Here is a 22,397-nt window from a genome sequence, read left to right as displayed (position 1 = left end):
GATAGATGATAGATAGATAGATAGATAGATAGATAGATAGATAGATAGATAGATAGATAGATAGATAGATAGATAGATAGATGATAGAAAGAAAGTGATGGCAATCTTTTTGCTAATGGCTATACAGAACAGAGCTCTGCTAGACATTCTACTGACAGAAATTCTGGTTCTTCCATTTCAACTGTAATTTCTCCTTCAGACAGCGCATTAGGCAGTTAAATGCCTTTATGTTCTTTAAGGCAGAATTCCCTAATCAAATACATTCAGAAGAAACTTTCCCATATAACCCCCGATGGAAGCGTTTACTGTGAACTCCCAGCATCTGTTAAAAGATTTGTTGTTGTTGATTATGTTGATAGCACCTCACTTACTGTGGGAATGTTTCGGAGAAGCTCACATGATGCCCACGTTGCCAATTTTCTGGTGTCAGGTGAATCCTTTTTTAATTTCCAAAATATTTTAATAATAATAATTGTGGTATTTTAAAGTTGTATAGCTATTTTGTTTTTGTGGTTACTTTGGGGTTACTATAATGTATATTTTTATATGCTATGCTGATTGCCATTACCATTACAGTTCAATTTTTATTTTGTTTGGGGTGTGGTGTTAAATTTGAATATTGCTTTTAATATTGCTTCTATATAGTTTTGCTTGTTTATAATATGTTTTGACTGACTGTAGAGAATTCAAGCAAAAAGCTATTTATGGCCCAGTACTGTGCCTTATGTAAAGAAAATAATAAAATAAAATAAATGGAGTAGGAGACAATCTAAGCAAAATAAAAAATATGAGAATACAGTTAAATGTATTCTGCTGTTCAGTTCTGCAGGTCAAAATCATTCTTCTTGCAGGTAAGTGCTTGCATGCTTCATTATCTTCTCCAAATGAATGCACCCTTTATATGCAGCTGAAGCTGTGACATTTGGAGGGCAATAAGTTGAGGGAAGCTGATATATGAATGAAATAACTTGGCATTTTTGCAAGCATCTGATTCTGTTTGATTTATTATCATGAATCAGATCTTTATTATGGTCATAGACCAGCATATTATCATCATGTAAACAAATTGAGCTCCTATGAAAGAATATTAGAATCCTTTGCTTTTTGCTACATATTTCTTTTGCCTTTTTTATCAACCTCATAAATCAGAGCTTGAAATTCCTGATAGGACTTTATTCTGAGCTTTCAATCATGGTCACTAGTTATATTCATGAGATCAGCACATGAAAAATTTGGGCTACTATCTTTTTCCTTATCCCAGGTTTCCATATTCTTCCATTTGTTCCTCCATTTCTCTTTTTTTTTAATTTTTGTATTTATATACAGTTACAGTGACCTATAACTGTAATTGTGTGGTACTGAATATGCTTTAAAATGTTGTTCTCACCTGCCACATGCAAAATAGCCAAATAATGCTTTTAACCTCCAGTATGATTAAAAAAACAAAAAAGGTCTCTCAGATTACAGATGAAGCTTTATATACACATTAAAAATATAAATACTACTCAAGTAACTTTGTTTCCAGTCCAGGAAAATATAATTAGACCAAGAAGAAAATAAGCTTCATCTTTCCTTGTATCAAAACTTATTGTTTTATAAATTTATATAGCTGCCCATCTCACATACATTACTCTGAGCAGAAGATGCATGCCACAATCAGCCTGAAAGTACATATAAAAACAAAATTATAATCTTGTAGTTTTGCAAATAGACTTATATGAGTTATTACTCTCAAAAAATTTTGCTGGCCCTGTATACCAGTGTAATTTGCAGTATGTACATAACCTAAAATGAGAATTAGGTTGAATAAAAACAATACTGCACAGTGAAATAACTAAGTCTAATATTAAAAACAATGCAAAGGTTTTTTTTAAAGAGCTTTTAAAAATATTCTTTGGTTTTCTTGAGTATGCCACTATGTCCTTAGTAAAATGGAATCCCAGAACATCTCATTATTCTTATGCAAAACCTATGCACAAGATATGAAACCACAGTCCAAAAGAATACGACAAAATAAACTGACTACAATTGAATAAAGGAGTAGGCCAAGATGCACCTTCTCTCCTTAATATGATGAGCATATAAATATGGAAGTTAGAATAGAAGATGAGCATGGTTTTCAAACTGGAGATGTAAACATCAATAACCTGTCCCATGTCTATAATACTGAAACTGCATCAACAGTTGAAACTGCAAAGCTCTAGTAATGAAACTCAACGAGAACAGTGAAAAACGAGACTAACATTAAAAATAGTAATAACTGAACTAATGACAACAGACACAGCGGACAGCCTTAGAAGTAGCAATGAAGATATTAAAAGGGTGAATAGTTTCTGTTTTTAAGGATTGACTATCATCCATTAAAGAACAAGCACTAAAGAAATATAATGTATACTAGCACTTGGTAGGGTAAGAATCAAGGCTTTAGAAACAATATTCAGTTGCGGGGACATTTTAATTTGTACAAGGATCCAAATCTTCAGACAATGTTTTTCCTCCACAACACTTAAACTGGACTTAACAAACAAAATAGAAAGAGAATGTTTTTGAACTTTAGAGTTGGAGAAGATTCCTGACACTGTCATAATCAGTCAAGAAAACAAAAGGACCATTGAACAAATCAACCCCAAATTCTCACTTGATGCACAAATAACGAAGCTCAAATAATACTCCAATAATTTTGGACACATTATGTGAAGCCTTAGCTCTCTGGAGTCTATAACATTAGGAAAGGTAGAAGGCAAAAGGAAGAGGAAAACCAGCAGCAGAATGGATGAATTTGATTACATTATGAGGGATGTACTGTTGGAAGACTGGAAAGGATCTCTGTAGTCATCATCAGTCAACACCAATTTGATGGCATTGTGAAAAAATATTTATCGTTCATCACTATATGCCCAATTAACAACACCAGAAATCATGCACTAGATATCACTTGTGTTTTCTTGAATATCATCCAGATACATTTATAGGATGATATGTAAACTACATTTAAAAAAAAATGTAAACAGGTTCTCTATATGCATGCATAGTTTTTATTCAATAAATCTATCTTCTGGACTTTTGTGTTTGTGTAACCTTATTATTCAGAAATGCGATAAACAAACAAGCAAACAAACAAACAAATTTTTCATTACTTCAGAAAGTTACATCTGTCACCTGTGTGAATAAAATTATTTTCCAAATACATCAATATATTGTAAATCTGCTAATGTGTGTAACCTTTGTAAAGAGGTTCTTCTAATACATATCAATATGCATTTAAGTATATAGGAATGAACAGACTACACTTAGCAACACTGGGAATCTGCATCTCCAGGTTTTTGAACATGCTCTGGAATGTGCTTATTGTAATTCACATTTGTACAAGAGCAGAAGGAAAAAACAACGCATATGGGATTCAATAGGATAGTAGCTTCATTTTCTAGTCCTCATACAAATTATACAGTGTCACCTTGAGTTGTGAAGTTTATTGCTCTCTGAGTGCATTTTATAAGGCTACTGGGTATAATGCAATCTAATTATATTGGTAATAGATGCCATGAAACAAGATCCTGTGACATAACAGCAGTTGCTGAATTGTTTTAGTTTCTTTCTCTTCATTCAGCTTTAACATTTCTGCTCTGCTAGAAATCTGCAAGTTCCTTTATTAAACATTCATGCAGCTGCTATGCTATAGTAAAACATACCAATGAGACATAAGACTGTTTAGTGCAGTACAAAAATAGTCTTTTAGAAATTACTCACGAATTCCTTCCTTCTTCCTCAATCCAAGCCTTGCCAAAATAAATTTTAATTAATTTGTGCTCTGTTCAAACCATGGAATAACTGGATTCTTGATATCTATGAAAAAGGACATTCCCATTTACAGCTTTCTAATTAAAGATTTTTCATCTTATGGAATCTCCTACCTATATTGCAGAATCACGAATCACTAATTTAGGGAGACAACCCATCTTACGTAAGTACTGCATAAGGATATTCAGAGACTGTGAGTTCTAGTTTTCCAGTAAGTATGAAAGCCAGTTGGGTGATTTTGAGCCATTCTTTATCAGATTAACAGAGTTGGAAGGGATAGGTCATCTAGTCCAACCCCCCACTCAAGCAGGAGATCTTACACCATTTCTGACAAATGGCAGTCCAATCTCTTCTTGGAAGTCTCAAGTGATGGAGCTCCCACAACTTCCAAAAATAAGCTGTTCCATTGGTTGATTGTTCTCTCTCAGCCCAACTCAGGATTGTTATTGTGGGAGGAAAATTGCAAGGGAGCATTAGGTGTACTATCTTGAAATGTACAAAATAAAGGAGATATATAAATCTAATCTAATCCAATGGAATAAAAATCATTTATTTTTTCAAACAGATATAGAAAAAAATAGAAAACTTATAGAAACACACTGATTAGTCTCTTAATTCACATATAATTTGGAGTCTACAAGAAGCCACCTTGGAAACAAATCAGAAATGAGGGGGAAAATTGATCTTGGCCAGCAGGAAAACTCAGAAAGGAAACATGCATTGTAGCTACAGCAGAGATTCAATTCTGAATGACATTCAGTTTAGGCCTTTTCTAGGAGGACCATGAATGGATAACCGAATACTTGGGGGGGGGGGGGAGAAAAAGGAGCAAATTATATTAAGGGAGTTACTATTAAGGGATAGTGGAACTTCTCTTTAATTTCACAGAATCATTTTAATTTGAAATGTAGTGGTTAAGGAGCTAGTCTAGAAACCAGGAGATTTTGACTTATCTTTCCTTAGGCACAAAAACCAGCTGTAGGCTGTATGACTATTTCCAAATATTTAAGAACTTGCCTATACAAAGTCAGAATTTGGCTCTCTTGTGGTAAGCATTATCAGCAATTATCACAACAAATCTTGGTAAAAAAGTCTTCTGGAATATTGTACATAGGCATATTCAGCCACAGGGGAGAGGCATATCCTTTTAAAGCAGAAAGATGTGGCATTTTCAAACTTCAATTAGTGGGTTCAGATGGCAATTTATTCACTTTCCAGAGTGCTTCATTAACTGGTTCATACAGCTCTGCAACTAGAAGATGCTGGGAATTTTAACGGATCGCAGTACAAAGCATTCACTCTATCCCTGTTCTCCTTTTCCTGAATAGGCTCAGTGGAAGATGATAAAGTGGTTGTTTGGACTCATAAAATATGTTTAAAATTGGGGTGACATCAACAAGATTCTAAGCAGACTTATTTCACTGAAAAGGTGATAAAGCAAAGAAAGAAAATGCTAGAAAAGTTGGGTGCTGTTAATGGGGGAGGGGGGGACAATGAAGATCCAGTGACAGAATCAGGACCAGTTTATTAAAGAAATAGACATGTTCAGCCAATCAGTATTTATGTTCAGAATTTGCTGGTGACAGTTTTTTCAAAGCTGACTTTAAGGAGGAGAATTTCTGATTCATCTCAAAATCCCCAGAAGATATTTTTGAAAGGAAAATACTACTGCATTCAAGAAAAAGTAAGAAAGGTCAATTTATGTAAAGGCTTTTTAAAGAAAGTTGTGTATGCAGCTGCTTTAGCCCGAGGACAAAGTATAGCTTTCCAGTTTCATTTATATCAGACATCAAAGGCAAACGCACACATATTTGTGCAAAGCAATGATAACTAATACTTTAAAAAACAAACAGTGATGGCTGATGGAATGCACTTGATTTAACTATTATCAATTCAAACAATAGAAAAATATGATTCTGTGAACATCTCTAAAAATATGCAAAGATACTTAGTTCAGACCCTGTGGGTCAAAGATAAATTCCAAAGGTTTTTAAAATATATATTAAAAATCAAAGTGGAGCATAACAGGTTATTCTCTGTCTATAGAATTTTTCTGTGGGAGAAAAGTACGTTTGAAAACATGATATCATCTGAAACAATGGGGACGAAAGAGACGAATAAATTGAAAAATTAAGCACATTGAATGTGATCAACATAATGAAAATATTTCATGTTTGTTTATTCATCAGCTGTAAAATACAATTTTAAAACATTTTGAATATTTTTACTAAGATAAGATGAAAAGTATATATATATTTGGAACAGCACAAATAATTGACATAAAGCATTTTTCCCTTTGCATGTCTTTGAAGATGAAGGGAAGAAACAGTGTCTCATGTTCTTGAAAAACTGGGAGAAAAAGTAGAGTCTGTGGCAGTAACTAGCTGAAAGCATCCAAACGTAGAAACCAAAATGTTGCCGTATGCCTGTTAAACACAGGAGCTGTATGGATATCTTAAACAGTACAAATCAGTTAAGAAGAAAGAATTGACTGTTTCTAATAGTAGGAAAGTGGTTTTTTAAATCTACATTTTTTAATCTACATTTTCCATATGACACATAGGTATATACGCTCCCATCTTATCTGATTTTTATGCTTTTGTTCCAAAGACATGTAGACTTTTCTAGCAGAGGAACTGTTTCAGTCATATTGGCTGAACATTTTTAAATCTTTTTCAACCTCTTCTTTAAGGTGTGCCACCAGAATTGTTGGTTTTGCCTAAAGGGCCAACACTGAAGATCATATTTTATCTCATAGTAAATTCATCCTCCTGTGCTAAAGATTATTTCATACAGTACCACCTGTGGACATTATTATTATAAAGCTATTCAATCCCATATGGGCATACAATGAAAAAAATCATTACTATAAGAAAAATACAAGGGGGGATGGACACAAACAGTCCAGTGTATAGGAACCGCAACCCCCTGTTTCTCAAGAGCCAACTTTTCGGGGATCTTTCAAACACTGACAAAGTTGGGCTAGAGAGATCTCAGGAGGCTGCTGTTCCATAGGACAAGTGCTATGACAGATAGGGTAGACTTCCTAGATCCCATCATATGGTATTAATTGAGGGGACCTGGAACCAATTATAGTGTGGTTAGAAGCAACAGAAGACATACAGTACATTAGATAGCCAGCTGTATGTCATGAAGACCAGCACCTTGCATTGCACATGGAAGCTTACTGGTAAGTTATAAAGCTCATGGAACAAAGGTGTTACATGTGCATTATCACCTGTGCTGCTGCATTCTGGATCAGTTGCAGCTTCTGACTAATTTTCAAGGGCAGACCATAGACAGCATGTTGGAATAGTCTATGCTTGAGATGTCCAAAGTATAAGTGACTGAAGAACCCCTGGCTCAGAGGTGGTATTCAGCAGGTTCTGACCAGTTCTGGATAACTGGTAGTCAAAATTTTGAGAAGTTCGGAGAACCAGTAAATACCACCTCTGACTGGCCCCGCCCCCATCTATTATCTGCCTCCCCAGTTCCAGCTGATCGGGAGGAAATGGGGATTTTGCAGTAATCTTCCCTGGAGTGGGGAGGGAATGGAGATTTTACAGTATCCTTCCCCTGCCACACCCACCAAGCCATGCCACACCCACCAAGCCATGCCCACAGAACCGGTAGTAAAAAAAATTGAATCCCACCACTGCCCTGGTTCAGATAAGAGTACAATAGGAACACAAACACAAACACTTATAAAGGCCATATTTGCCCCTTGCTTCAGCAGGATTTGTAAATTCAAAGAACTTCACAAATATAGGAACCAAGATGGAACTTTTAGAAAGAATACAAATACACAAATATGTTTTCCACAGTTATTCTACTATTATAGCTATCATGAGTTAGTATCTATAAAGATTTTATACTTTCATTCTTTAATATGCATTTTTTTTTGTTTTCTGAGAAAGCTCCCTGAAACTGTCAGTGGTGTATATTATTGATTGTAATATGATATATAATTAGTAAATATGATGTTCTTCTATTTGATGTCTAATTGAACATCATTCATCGCTGTTTAGAATTCTGCCTTTAAGAATCTAGAGGTGAAGAGTAATGCATTCAATTGTTATTCAGATATATTGTGGATTTAATCCTGAATTTCTTAAGATTGCCAACCATATATAAACTACATTCTGGATTGCTGCCTTTTTGTACTTTGATTGAAAATTTAAACAGCAGTATTTAAACAGCAGTATTATAGCTTAAGAGAACCTGTAACTCTGATCACAGAATACAAACCACAGAATATAAAAAAACTGTTTCTTTTATATAAGTATTTTGCAGTATCCTCTCTCCATGGTAACAATTTAGCTGACATTGCAAGAAGATCAACAGTAGGCATATGTGACTGTTTGCTCAGAAAACTAATGGTTGCTATTTTTAAAAACTTGCCTATTTTTTTAAGAATGTAAGAATTCTTCATCAGCATTACTAAATAGAGAAAGGCATGTTCATGTTCTGGACCAGTATAAAAACTACATTTCCAATCTAAATATCATTTCAAAACCTTGTCTGTAGTTTACTGTACCATGCTCTATAGTGTACTGTTATATCGGCATCCACAGCCCAGGGGTGGGTTGCTGCTGGTTTTACTACCAGTTCGCAACCCACGCATGCACCAGATACGCGCTGCACATGTGTGCACTGTTTAATGTCAATTGTTCTTTGCACATGCGCAGAACAATTTACAGTGAACTGCGCATATGCACTCACTAAAAACCAAAACGGCAATGGCCCGGTGGCAGTGAGAGAACTGGTTTGGGGGCGTGGCAGAACTGGTTGCTGCCAGTTCTGCGACCCAGGCCTAAATTCCACTCCTGGTTCAGCCGAACAGGGCCAAACCGGGAGCAATCCAATTTTGCCACAGTTAGATCTATAAAAGTTTGAAGTTATTATCAGAATGTGTAGCCAGTGTTCCATATTGATCAAAAACCACTTCAAAGACCAATTATAAACCAATGCACTCTTAATAGGTTTTTTAAAAAATTGCATAGAGCAAAAACAGGGGAAAAATTACCAACAGTACTTCTGTGAATTCTGTTAACGATGGCGTCATACTTTTATATATACAATAAAACAAATATCTTCAGGATAGCTATAACAATGGTTGCAGATGATTTAATGCATTAATACACATGAATTAAGGTAAAATTATACCATAAATATATAAGTACATTTATAGGAATGACTCCATGCAATAAACAAATAATAATATATTTTTGAATGTTTTCATAAATGCAATTTTTAAATGAGGCAGTTGTATAAATTAGGAAATCTAAAACTCAATTATGGGCAACACAGTTAATTTTGTAACTGAACAAAAATGGCACTGCATACCCTACATTTTGACTAAAAGTTACCGTATTTTTCGCCCTATAAGACGCTCCGGAATATAAGATGCACCCAATTTTAAAGGAGGAAAATCTAGAAAAAAAAGATTCTGAACCAAATACTATAGTAAAATATTTTATATCAACTGTATAAAGTTAACAGCAGTTTAAGAACAATTTTATGTCAACCATGTAACACAGGGGTGTCCAAACTTTTTTCAAAGAGGGCCAGATTGGATGAAGCGAACATGCTGGAGGGCCGAACATTTTTCCGAACATTCTTTGAACAATAACAATTAAATGCAAATGAATTATTTTATGCCAAGTTAATTGCAAATGGCATACTTTTCATTTCATAACATTAAGATCAACTGATAGCTGAGTTTTCACAATGTATCCATCTTTTCCCTGAAGACTCGTGTTTAGTACATTCAGATGCTTTCTTTCCTCTTTCCCTCTTACTTGTCTATCCTTCCTTCCACCCTCCCTTCCTCCTTCCCTTCCTTCCTGCCTCCCTTCCAGTTCCCTCCTTCCTCTTTCCTCCTGCCTGCCTGCCTTCTTTCCCTCCTGCTTATCTATGCTTCCTTCCTTCCTTGCACCTCCCTCCCTTCTGCCTGCCTGCCTTCTTTCCTCTTTCCCTATCCTCCTATCCTTCCTTTCTCCCTCCCTCCTTCCCTGCCTCCCTTCCAGTTCCATCCTTCCCTCCTTCCTTCTGCCTCCTTCCTGCCTGCTTGCCTTCTTTCCTCTTTCCCTCCAGCGTGTCTGCTTTTCTTTCCTTCCTTCCACCTCCCTTCTGCCCTCCTGCTTTCTTTCCTCTTTCCCTCTTACTTGTCTATCCTTCCTTCCACCCTCCCTTCCTCCTTCCCTTCCTTCCTGCCTCCCTTCCAGTTCCCTCCTTCCTCTTTCCTCCTGCCTGCCTGCCTTCTTTCCCTCCTGCTTATCTATGCTTCCTTCCTTCCTTACACCTCCCTCCCTCCCTTCTGCCTGCCTGCCTTCTTTCCTCTTTCCCTATCCTCCTATCCTTCCTTTCTCCCTCCCTCCTTCGATCTCAGGAGCGAAAGCCTTTGAATGAAGTTTGATTGTGTCCCATCTAGCGTTCTCCACCCCCACCCCCAAATCTCTCCGGATCCGGAGAGATTTGGGGGTGGGGGTGGAGGACGCTAGATGGGACACAATCAAACTTGATTCAAAGGCTTCGATTTGATTGTGTCCCATCTAGCGTCCTCCACCCCCACCCCCAAATCTCTCCGGATCCGGAGAGATTTGGGGGTGGGGGTGGAGGACGCTAGATGGGACACAATGAAATTTGATTCAAAGGCTTCGATTTGATTGTGTCCCATCTAGCGTTCTCCACCCCCACCCCCAAATCTCTCCGGATCCGGAGAGATTTGGGGGTGGGGGTGGAGGACGCTAGATGGGACACAATCAAATTTGATTCAAAGGCTTCGATTTGATTGTGTCCCATCTAGCGTTCTCCACCCCCACCCCCAAATCTCTCCGGATCCGGAGAGATTTGGGGGTGGGGGTGGAGAACGCTAGATGGGACACAATCAAACTTGATTCAAAGGCTTTGGCTCCTGAGATGGTGCGCTGCCATCCAAAATGTTATTACTACGATCTCTGCTGCCTGGAACTGCCCGAGAAGCGGCAGGTAAAGCGGGCGCTGCAGCGATCGTGGTACCAGCATTTTGGATGGCAGCACACCGGTCTCAGGAGCCAAAGCCTTGAGGCACCTTTCGTTTGCAGGAGGAGGGCAGCTTAAAGCAGCGCCCCAGCAATGTGAGGAGCCGCTGCCACCGCCACCACCGCCTAAGCCCTCTCGGGAGCCCAGCTGAGCGGGAGCTCTGAAAGCGAAACCTCTCTCCTTTCCAGCCATCACGATCTCTGCAGCCCCCTCTTTGCCTGCCCCATTTTCAGATGACCCAGTGGCTACATTCGGCTTACAAGACGCACTCAGATTTTTACCCTCTTTTTTGGAGTAAAAAAGTGCATCTTATAAGGCGAAAAATACGGTAAAAATATTGCATTGAGAAAGAATTTATGAGAATCTGGAAATGAAAACTGGAACTTCTAAATGATCACATTTATGTTTATATCTGGAAATGTATATCTATATATCTGTAAGCTTATATAATATTAAATAAGGAAGGAAAAGAAAGGTGTCCCTGCGGATTTCACTCTGCTAGTAATTGCCAATTATATGGGGTGGCGCTCATTTCTGTTTCGAGGCCATGAGCCAGCATTGTCCAAAGATGCTTCAGCAGTCATGTGACCAGCATGACATTGTGGATTGCTGTTTTCTGTCCACTGAAGTGGTACCTATATATCTACTTGCATTTGCATGCTTTTGAACTGCTAGATGGGCAGGAGCTAAGCAAAGACAGGCAGTCACTCTGACAAGCAACGCTTGGGTGTTTAATCCGGGATGTCAACAAGCTCAGTGTCTTGAGCTGAGCCATCAAGCTGCCCTTTATTAAATAAAATTCTATATAATAAGGTAGATAATTGGGGGCATCAAGACTACAATAAACTGTGAACAAAAAACTTTGTTTTGTGGTAGGCCATATATAATGGCTTCAGGGAAAATAATTTATTCATAAATTTCACCTCTCCAGAAGTTAATTAAAATTTCATCTTATTGTCCTAGAAGCTTCTCCCTTCCTCCCCCCCAACCCCCACCCCCATACACATTTCCTTATTCCTTTCTTCCCTAGATTACTTGAGGAAGAGAAAAGGGATTCTAGGCTCTAAATCAGCGGTAGGCAATCTTCTAACTTCTGGAAGTGCTCTGTAGGTTTTTCTTTTAAAATTAGAATCTTGAGAGTCTAGTTCCATGATGGCCAATCTGTGTCACGCAAAGCCCGCTCTGCAGGCATGCAAATCATTGCCCCAGCTCAGCTCCACCTCCATGTACACGTGTGCCTCCCGCCAGCCAGCTGATTTTCAGGTCTCTTTCATGCATGCATTGGGGGTGGGCCACATGTGGGAGACACACACACATGCATGGGGGCAGGGGGCACGGGGGCCCCTGTCCCCCACAGCCCATTTTTGGTCCCAGGAGGCTGCAGGGAGGCCTGCTAGACCCAAAATGGGGTACGGGGGTCCTATGCGCATGCGCAGTGGAGCACGGGGGTGTCGCGCACACATGAGCAATGGGGCAGGGGGTTTCTCTTGCACATTACCTAATGGGTGCAGGCAAGCATGCACATGCGCTGTCACACACACGCTTTCGGCAGGCCATGACAAAAACGTTAGTTATCCCTGGTCTAGTTCATGTCTTCAAAGAGTTCAATCCCATCCTTTTACTAAATCAGGAATCAAGACCACAATTAATCGTAACTACAAGATAAGGAGGAAATGTTCATGCTACAAGGAACACATTATAAATAAGAACTGGTACGTCATGGGCATGGATGTCCTGAACTGCCAAATCAAGCAACCATTTTAATCTACATCTTTGACATACTTCTTATTCTTGTTTGCTAGTAAAAAAAAACATTCATTTTAATAAGAATATGACTGATTCTATACAGGTTTACCATTTAAAAATTAAGATCAAAATCTTATTTTGGAAATCTTGAAAAAAAATCTAGAAAACATCCTAGTAAATTAAATGAGATTTATTTATTACTTATTAATTTATTACATTTATATGCTATCTATCTCACTATCGAGGAACTCAGGTTCCACTACTGCATACACATGGATAGGTATCGAAATAATCCTTAAAATAAAAATGAAGTCCCCCAAAAGAGGGAGAACCTTAACTATAAATCGCTTAAAATTTAAATTATAAGCGTTTCATCTATTAGAGATTTGGGAGACTCTTCTCAACATTAGAGCAGAGTCTCAGAAAAACTATTTTGACTAAAAGTAACTTATCCAATATGATATTTTACATGCAGGTAAGTGAATTCAGTTTTTCATGATACATAAAATATATCATTGATCTCAGTGGACTATCCATGATTCAAATCAATGTAGTATAAAACAAAAATCTGAATTCAGCTTTGGTTCCAGAATGAGATCTTTGTTTATCAAATACAAGTATTATGTATCTTTTGCTAATTACTTCAGTAAGACAAAGGTTCTAAAAATAGTAATTACGGGAAATACAACAGTAGTGAATACATGTGCAATACATTTTTGCTTGATTGTTTGGGGTCATGATTACTTAAGTGAAAATACTAAAGACTTGCAGAGATGGAAAATCAGAAATGACTATTACCTCTAGAGAGCTACTGATATCTACAGTGTGGACAGTCATTCCACTTTATAAAATCATGTATTCTAATCTACAATGTTTGTTTGATCGAACTGAGAGTTGAACAAACATAATGCACCTCCACCAAAGCAAATAAAACATACTACTATCTGCCTTAAAATATAACCAATATCCAGCCTAAAAAAATCAGCAGCAACTGGATTTCACCTAAGTCTTAAAAGATTTACAGGGATGTGCTCTGAATGCTGGTAACTGGATTACCTTTTCATTCTAATAGCACAAGATTTAAGAAGCAGAAAAAGAATACCCAAGCATCTTAATAACAGTTTTAAAGGGAAGCAGTTCAACAATGTTGGTAACTGCAAAAAGAAAAGGATAAAAATAAAATACCTAGCAATGCTTGAACTATGTTCTTCTCCAGGATATTTCTTTTTCCTAAGCTCTGCTGGTTTAATATGCATGCTTGCAGAATAAATTACAATTCTCCTGAGATATCAATTTGATAGCAGAACTTGCTATTTTTTTTCCAAAATTAATTTAATTTTCTTGATTAATTATCTCAACTGTTATTCACTTTAGCTGAATGAATATTCTGTTTTTATTGTCTTGTTCAGGTCAGGCATGTATTGATGTATTTTCAGTGCTGCATTCCTCTTTTGCACTTTTAAAAACAAAGGAATAATGTAACATTTAGTGATCAGGCAAAGCAAAATTCAGAATTGGGCTGTATGGTTTATTTTTTAACTGTGTGAACTGGATCTATGTGGGGAACACATCTGTTTAAATTAAGACACCAGGTCTTAAGATGGGCCAAACTTTTTTTATATTTATGCTGATGATGATTCTGATGGCTGATGTAATTATTTCTGTCAAACTATGTGACAGAAATTTATTGTTTCATAATTTGCCTCACCCAACCAGGAAGTAATAACAATACCTTTAATATTATTAAACAACATCTGTCCACCTCAGATCCTTGGTAAGGATTCCATAGGTGGACAAAAATATAAAATCCAGTCTAATAATCAGTCTGACTGATCGGTTAAAATTTTAACTGAGTGGTTAAAATTGTTAAACGTAAAGATAAAGGTTCCCCTTGCACATATGTGCTAATCATTCCCGACTCTAGGGGATGGTACTCATCTCAGTTTCAAAACCGAAAAGCCAGCGCTGTCCAAAGACGTCTCCGTGGTCATGTGGCTGGCATGACTAAATGCCAAAGGTGCATGGAACATTGCTACCTTCCCACCAAGGGTGGTTCCTATTTAAACAACTTGCATTTTTACATGCTTTTGAACTGCTGAGCAGAAGTTTAAAAATACCTTTTTAAATCTATAGAGAAAAAAAAGAATGTATCATGGATGTACGTATATTGTTGTATAATCAAGTTATTTACAAGATACATAGCTCTATCATAGTTCTAAAACTTGTATATATATTTGTATTTGTATGTATATTTGTAGAAAAGACCTCTTTTTCTAAAGCAAAGCCTAAAAATAGATTATGACATGTCTACCTTGTATAACTGCGCAACTGATAACAGTTCATTTTAATAGTGCAAATGCACAGATTTTATTTGCTTTGAGAAAAAGGTATCAGTCACCAATAGAATGCCTAATTAGCTAAAATCAAACATAATTAAAATATTTGGGGCCATTTTACAATAGCAACCATTTTTAGTGCTTCATTTTGCAAGATTTTTGAGATACAAATACGATAGAAAAATATTTCTTTAAGTGGTACAAGAGAAAGAAAGTTGTCAGTAAAACATGGAGAAATTCTATAGTTTTTTAGGTAGACAGAATGAATTCAAAATGAATAGGGTTTCAAAATGTTGTTTTAAATCTTGTTTCTTGCAGCTCACGGCATGCCTCTAATCTTTCAACTGGAAAATAAGATACTCCATTTTACCTATCTTACATATCCAATTTTTGCAGATACTTTAATGTAAGGAAGCACAGCTCAAAGCAGAAAAGCAGAATTATTCCTATCACAACAGTAGGGATGCTCCTGAAAACAGCACTCTCCAATTCTTTCAAAGCATATAATTCATCTTTTGACATATGTTTTCAACACATTGAAAACACCTCACTTTCAACACTTTGGCTAGCACTGGGAAAGTGCTGGCTTTTCTGGGGTCAATTTATTTAAATTAATCCAATCATATCTTTATTACAGTCATAGACCACATAAGATGGGTGAGATACAAACTATTAGTAATTTTAAAAGCTATAAAATATAAAATACACAAGGGTAAAATGATGTTTTAAAAACCTAGTGTTTATGTATGTATATGAAAGAACAAAATCAATATATAAAAAAAGAAATTCATAAAAAGGGGTAAAATGTTAATCAAATGTAGGGAAACATAAAAGTGGCTAATATGGCTAACTAAATCTATCACAATACTCAAGACTCCTAATTGACAAGCTAAATACTTATTCAGACATGAGACACAGGTCATCATCTGAGAACTTTTAATCACTGCTGTACAGAACCTGAGAAGCAGGATTAATGTCTGCAAGCAGCAGGGAGGTATAAAATTGTCCTGTGAGACCTGGATATTTACTGCATATGGAGTATTGATGAGATGAGGCTACTACAGACACTGGAGGAGCACATGCTCTATTGTTTCTGTATGTGCAGAGTCAAAGGGACATTGCCTCTCCTGGTAGAACGTTTTCCTATATCAGCCTTCAAGGGCAGTCAAGGGGAGGACATGACATCATGCCAGCGTAAAAGCTCTCTAATGACTAGGTTACTTCAAGGTTGGTTAAGTATGTCATGGAGAAGCAGATTAACTGTCAGATTCACTGGCAATACTAGTTTTTCTTCAGATCATGTAACTCTTCCATGATGTAAAGAAGGCAACAGGGGACTACCATTTCTAACAGAAATCTCAACTTTAAACTGATTCAAGATTTCACCTATTTTATTATAAACAGAGAAGAGAGGGAGGGAGGGAGCTTACTAGTCTAATCAGAGGTATGGCTAACATGGGAAATTCAAAAAGTTTTGCTGTTAATTAACATGGTTTAATAAACTCACGTTTCTTCTCTTGATAAACTTCTTCTAGTAGTTGTTCCTGCTTTTCTATTTGACCTATGAGGTTTTGGTGTTCGGTCTCCTTGCTCAAGCTCAGCTGCTTTAATTGCTCTCGGCTCTGTAGTAGTTGATGACGAAGCTTCTTTTCCTTGGTCTGCCTCTCCTTCACTTCTTCACAAAGCCATCTAAGTTTCGCCTAGAATAAAACACATCCCTATTAAATATACTGGATGAGAACTTTGCCATTCCTCAGATACAGTTCAATCATGTACATCTACCAAATTCAAAATAAGATAAGGGCCCTGTAACCCAAACCAAGGACTTTTTCAAAATCTTTATTTGTGAAGATTTCAATACAGATGGAACATCAATAGCCATAAATATAGCATGCCTCACAGTTGGGTGCTACCTTGGTTTTCAGCAATTACTCAATCCGCTCAATATCGGTGGTTTCTTGAGCAATTAAGGGTCTTGCCATAGCTCAAGGATACAATGTCAAAGGGCTACTTTGACTGGTTTACAAATAAGAGTCCCTTTTTGGGAGAGGGGGCGGTCTAAAAATCTAAGAAATAAATAAATAAATAAAGCCTAGGAACAATCAGACAAAAAAAAAACCCTTTCAAATATGTAAGATTTTATTAATGTAGCCTTACAATAAAATAAAATTAGTTCATTTTGTTCTGCTCCCTATCTAATTTAAATAGGAAGGCTGGTAATAATTTTACAAGTCTGAAAGTACAAACTTCCTACCAGGATTTTTAATTGCTTGATCCTTTACTGTGGGCCCTTCCTAAGTTTCTATCTCTGACCATTAAGCCACTGGGGTCTCCTGCCTCTCTTATCTGATTGTTTCCTAAGCAGCACCTCTCCCCAAGGTCATCCACACATTCCATTACAACTAGGTAACCAATGCAGCTCAAAATATTGAATTTATAATAGTGTAATTTACTAATGACTATGACAACAGCAAAATGAGAACACAAATATTCTTTTTCTAAGTTACTTACAAGTAGCTAAGAAAACGTGTTTACTTTTCAAAGGAATAAAATTGACATATGGTCCTCATCACAGCAGTTCCAAATGTTTCTAATAATAAAAGTTCCACAAATATTTCAATGTGCTTAAGTAATCTCAGCTGTTCAAATCATATCCTACAATCATTAGTTTCAGAAATAGGGCATCTACCCTGTACTTTCTGTGGGAATGTAAATCCCACACATTTCTTCAGTTCTTAATTGGGAGTCTAGAAAATAGGGCCAATTTATATAGTACCCTTAATAATAGGGCAGGATCGTATCACTTCCATATTTAACTGAAAAATGACATGTTTGCACAGACACTTGTGTCCAAAACCTCTGGCCCATACCTAACCCATAAGGAGAAGGCTTGCTTGATTTTCTTGTCTACTTTTTTAAATCAACATTTTGTATAAAATGTACAAGCCACGTCTATTTATCCATTAACAAATTGGAAAAGGAAATCAGATAAATGGAACAGATCACATACATTTTTAATTTCTTGAGTTAAAGTGTAAACACTGTAAAAAGTGCACTGCATAAACGCTGCAACACATTTTATGATTTTTCATGCCATACTTGTGACTTTTTTCTCTTTATCATTATTATGTTCTTCACCCAAAATCATTATAAATAATGCCAATATCTGAAAGCTAGAGCATTTTAATAAAGTCCAGACATATTCAAAAGTATTTTTCTTACCCTGCCTTTCCTTCAAACCAGCTGAAACTCCATATTCTAAATTAATGGCTCCTTTCCAAAATCTCCTTGAAATTCCAAGAGGATAAAGAGGGTTCCTTTCGGAAAGGTCATTCTTAGAAATTTTACTGTGTATACAAAGTTCATTGCTCTGGCCCTCTAAAAGTGGGCACTGTATTTAATCTCTTCACAGAGTTCAATTGCAAAGGCAGGAACCCAGGCAGTGAAAGAGTTGATGGATAAAGCAGTATTTCTTAACAAAACAATTATTAAGTCAATTTGTTTTTCAGATGCAAAATACAGTTTTTCAAAGGCCCTTTTATTTCATGACTAACCTACTAATAACCAAAGAGGACTCAACTGGCAGATTTATGAATCAATTACCACATCCCCTTCTTGATACTTAGTGCCTGGAGTTTCAGCATGAACAATCTGAATAGTGAGTCTGTTTCCTCTACTGCCCTTGTCCTCCAGTTCAAACTCTTATCTCCACTATTTATGGTGATATTCATTCCTGGTCTATGGGCATTACAAACAAACCCATCAATAACTTCAGACAATCTTGCGAGCAAACAAATGCAATTTCACCCAAGTCAGTTGGTCAACAGTTCTCCTTTCATTGTGACCCTAATATACTACGAAGACAAGCATTGTCTCGTGAAGTAGAAAAAGCATTTCCAATTGAGAGAAGTTTAACATTATTAAAAGATACAAGATAAAGTTGCTTACAAAGTCACTGAACTAAAAAAATAATAATGGTTAGATCTTAACAGCCAATGTCTTGATCTAATAAGCTTTAAAAAAGGAACCAAAGATTATAGGAAAAAGGAATCAGAGTTCAAATGTCTCATAAAAGGTTTTGAGAAATATGTGAATTCAAGACAATTAAGACCAGCATTTGAAAACGAGGAATGAAAGGGACGGTGCCCTTTCATTACATATTTAGAATATAATTGAATAGTGCTATCAGCATATACAATTTATCATCACAGAATTTTCTTTTGGAATGAATAGCTAGCTGCATTACAGCATTACAATTACCTTCCTAGTTATCTGGAACTACCCAATTATCTGGGAACAGTTTCATTCTGCTAGACCTGAGGAAGCGCAGAGGGGCCTCCAAAATGTAAACCCCACCACCTGTACATTTAGATCTATGCCCCTCCTTGTTGGTTAAGGCTACCCTAAGGAGTCATATGGATGGGTTCAAACAATGGTCAATTCCTCCTTGTTGGAGGGGGTGTTCTGGAAGCACTGATATGCCCCCTCTTCAAGAAGCCATCACTGGACTCTACCATTCTGAATAGTTTTTTTTCCAGTCTTCCCCCTCTCCTTTTTATAGAAAGTGGTTCAGAAAGTGGTGGAATTGCAACTCCAGAGGATCCTGGGGGAAACAAATTAGCTGTATTCTTCAGTCAGGTACTGAAGGTACTCTTCAGGTTTTAGGTCTAGATATGCAACCAAAATGACATTGGTCCCACTTATGACCTCTGGTGGGATGAAGTGATGCATTCATCCTTGTTTTTCTTAATTTCTTGGTGACCAATTTCATCAACCATAGTATAGCAATAGCACTTAATATACTGCTACTTAGTGCTTTACAGTCCTCTGTAAGCGGTTTACAGAGTCGCATCCTACCCCCAACAATCTGGGTCTTCATTTTACCGACCTCGGAAGGATGGAAGGCTGAACCGACTTTGAGACGGGCAGAATCAAACTCCTGGGGTGAGCAGTACTCTGCTACAGTACTGCATTTTAATCACTGTGCCACCACGGCTTGTATTCCTTTGGACTTCACTTAGGGACTGGGAGTAGGCAGAATAGTTTGTGCTGGTTCACCTCCTTTCTCTGAAGCTGGCCCCAAACGGTGTGGATAGGGAATGAGAGGTTTTGGCCCTTGCTTTTTGGTGTGCCACAGGGCTCTCTCTCTACTCCTTTTTAACATCTACATTATATCGCTGGACGAGATCATCTGTCCCCATGGGATGAGGTATCACCAATATGCTGATGATACACAGCTGTATCTCTATCCCAGGTGAAAGGAGTGATGTCCTTTCAGGGTGCTTGAAGGCTGTGGGGGCCTAAAGTGAACAACAGATTTAAGCCAAACCCTGGTAAAATGGAGTGGCTGTGGGTGAGCCCCAAATTCCTGAATCTAGGAATTTATCGTCTCTGGTTGATTGATGGAGGTTGCACTATCCCAGAGAGTGGGTAATCTAGACATCCTCCTGGACTAACATGCCTGCTCAATCAGCAAATAGCAGCCATGGCTAGGAGAGCCTTTGCTTAGCTTTGTGTTGTGCACCAGTTACCCCTTTCTTGGATTCGGAAGGCTGTCCACTTGGTCACTCATTCCTTAGTCATCTCCCTTTTGAACTACTGCAATATACTCTACATAGGACTACCCTTGAAAAGTAACCAGAAACCTCAGCTGGTACAAAATGCAGCCATTTAGGTCATTTTAGAAGTCCAAATAAGGATACATTTAACATCTCTGCTTCTGCTGAATTGGTTGCCAGTTTTCTTCTGGGTTCAATTCAAGGTGTTGGTTGTGGCCTACAAAGCCTTACCTGGCATGGGGCTAAGCTACCTATGGAACAGTCTTTGTCCCATTCCATCAGTTTGTCCCATCAGGTCAGGCAGGGAAACCCGTCAACTAATGAATTCTGCCCGGTGGAGTCTAGAAAGTGAGCCTTGTCTACTGTTGACCTCTCTATAAAAGATTCTTCCCCCCCCCCCCCAAAAGCGAAGCAGACTCCTACTCTCCTGGCCTTCTGGAAAAAGAGTTAAAAGATGACTCTGCAGCTTCAGGTGGGGAGCCCAAAGGAACACGGAGCCATGGAGTTGATTAGTCTCCTGAAAGCCCTCTTTTCACTTTTTCATCAATTTAATTCCTTGCCTCCTCTTAATTTTTTTAACTTTTATACATAGTTTTATATTTTAACATTTTATTGCACGCTGCCCAGAATTCCTCTTTGAGGGTGATGTGTGCTTCAGGAATGTGAACCAACAAATAAACAAACAAACTCTACAATGTTACAAACTGCATAGTGAAACCTCTAGTGTGCTCCTACCTTTCTACAAAGTTAGATATCTGGCAGATTTATATAAATATTAAGTATCTATAGGGAAGGGCCAAATATTTAAATACATGAAAGTATTACTGGGATATAGCAAACACAACGTGAGACATGAGAACAGTACATTTCCTCTTAATTATTGTTGTGGTCCACCGCTGGCCTGCGGAGCTGGCAGCAGAGTCAGACAGTGAGGAGGTTGGAGAGGAAAATCGACCAGTCTTGGAGTCTGAGGAAGGCTTGGATGAGGGCTTTGCGTCGGAGGCAGAGAGGGGGCTAGGGCCATCTGGGAGTTATGTGCTGCCTCCGGAGCCTCCAGAGTTGGACATCAGTGAGGCAGAGGAACAGGGGGAGCCTGATCCCAGTGCCCACATGTGCAGAGCTGCCAGAAGGGAAGCACGGTTAAGACAAAAGGGATGACTCGGCAGTAGGGCTTGGAGATAATGTCCCTAAGACATAAAGGAGGAGCAAAGGCACGTGAGCCTTTGTAGGAAGCAACTTTGTTCTTTCTGGTCAGGTTACATTTTGAAGCTCTGTTTTGACTCTGTGCTCCTTGTGGTCTTGCAAAGCTAATTGCCAATTAGGTCTTTGGTAGCGTTTCAAGGGAGATAAAGGTGGGTGCTTATCAGCCTTATACCGAAGGACTCTGGCAGACTTCTGTCAGACTCTTTACAAACTATTTGTGACTCATTACAGGCTGTGAATGAACATAATTCACAGCCGTTGAAATAAAAAGAAGGTTTTTAGGACTAAGCATGTACTTTTATTGTATCAGGAAGCCTAGATCAGAACAATTACTAAGGAATTAATTCACATTAACTAATGTAGTATATTTAAATTTGGATATTAAAAAAATCTGCTCTTACTTTTGTCTCTGCTAACCAGCGATGAGGATCATTCAGTATCCCGGGTATAAGTGATGTTGTCTATATTAAAGATGAAAATGAAAATATGAACACATATTATATACATGCCAGTTGTATTACTTAGATATCCACATTTTAATATAAATATCTTGTTCTTTACATTTGCAGCTGCATAATATACTCTATAGTTCAGTGATGTCTAACCTTTTTGTTGTTGGGTGTCAAAAATGCAAGCACACGTAATAGCATGCGTGCATGCCAGCACCCATAATGTAAAGCACACCTCCACATGCACATCCACACAAAAAAAACCATGTTCACCCCCATGCGCG

General features: G+C 37.7%; 1 protein-coding gene across 9 annotated transcripts in view; it reads right to left on the bottom strand.

Moving 5' to 3' along the window:
* Positions 1–22,397, bottom strand: part of CEP128 (centrosomal protein 128) — a 208,963-nt gene that overhangs the window by 104,514 nt on the left and 82,052 nt on the right. For all 9 annotated transcript variants that reach the window (XM_081935596.1, XM_081935594.1, XM_081935593.1 and 6 more), the window contains exons 17-18: positions 22,066–22,125; positions 16,411–16,603 (exon numbers count right to left, since the gene is read on the bottom strand). In XM_081935596.1, coding sequence (XP_081791722.1) covers positions 16,411–16,603; positions 22,066–22,125 — 253 coding nt within the window. The remainder of the gene's footprint in view (positions 1–16,410; positions 16,604–22,065; positions 22,126–22,397) is intronic.

The sequence above is a fragment of the Natrix helvetica genome (genome assembly GCF_964273705.1).
Source record: "Natrix helvetica genome assembly, chromosome: 1".
NCBI classification, from domain to species: domain Eukaryota; kingdom Metazoa; phylum Chordata; class Lepidosauria; order Squamata; family Natricidae; genus Natrix; species Natrix helvetica.
Note: the sequence above shows the minus strand (reverse complement) of the source record. Positions and strands in the feature narration are given on the sequence as shown.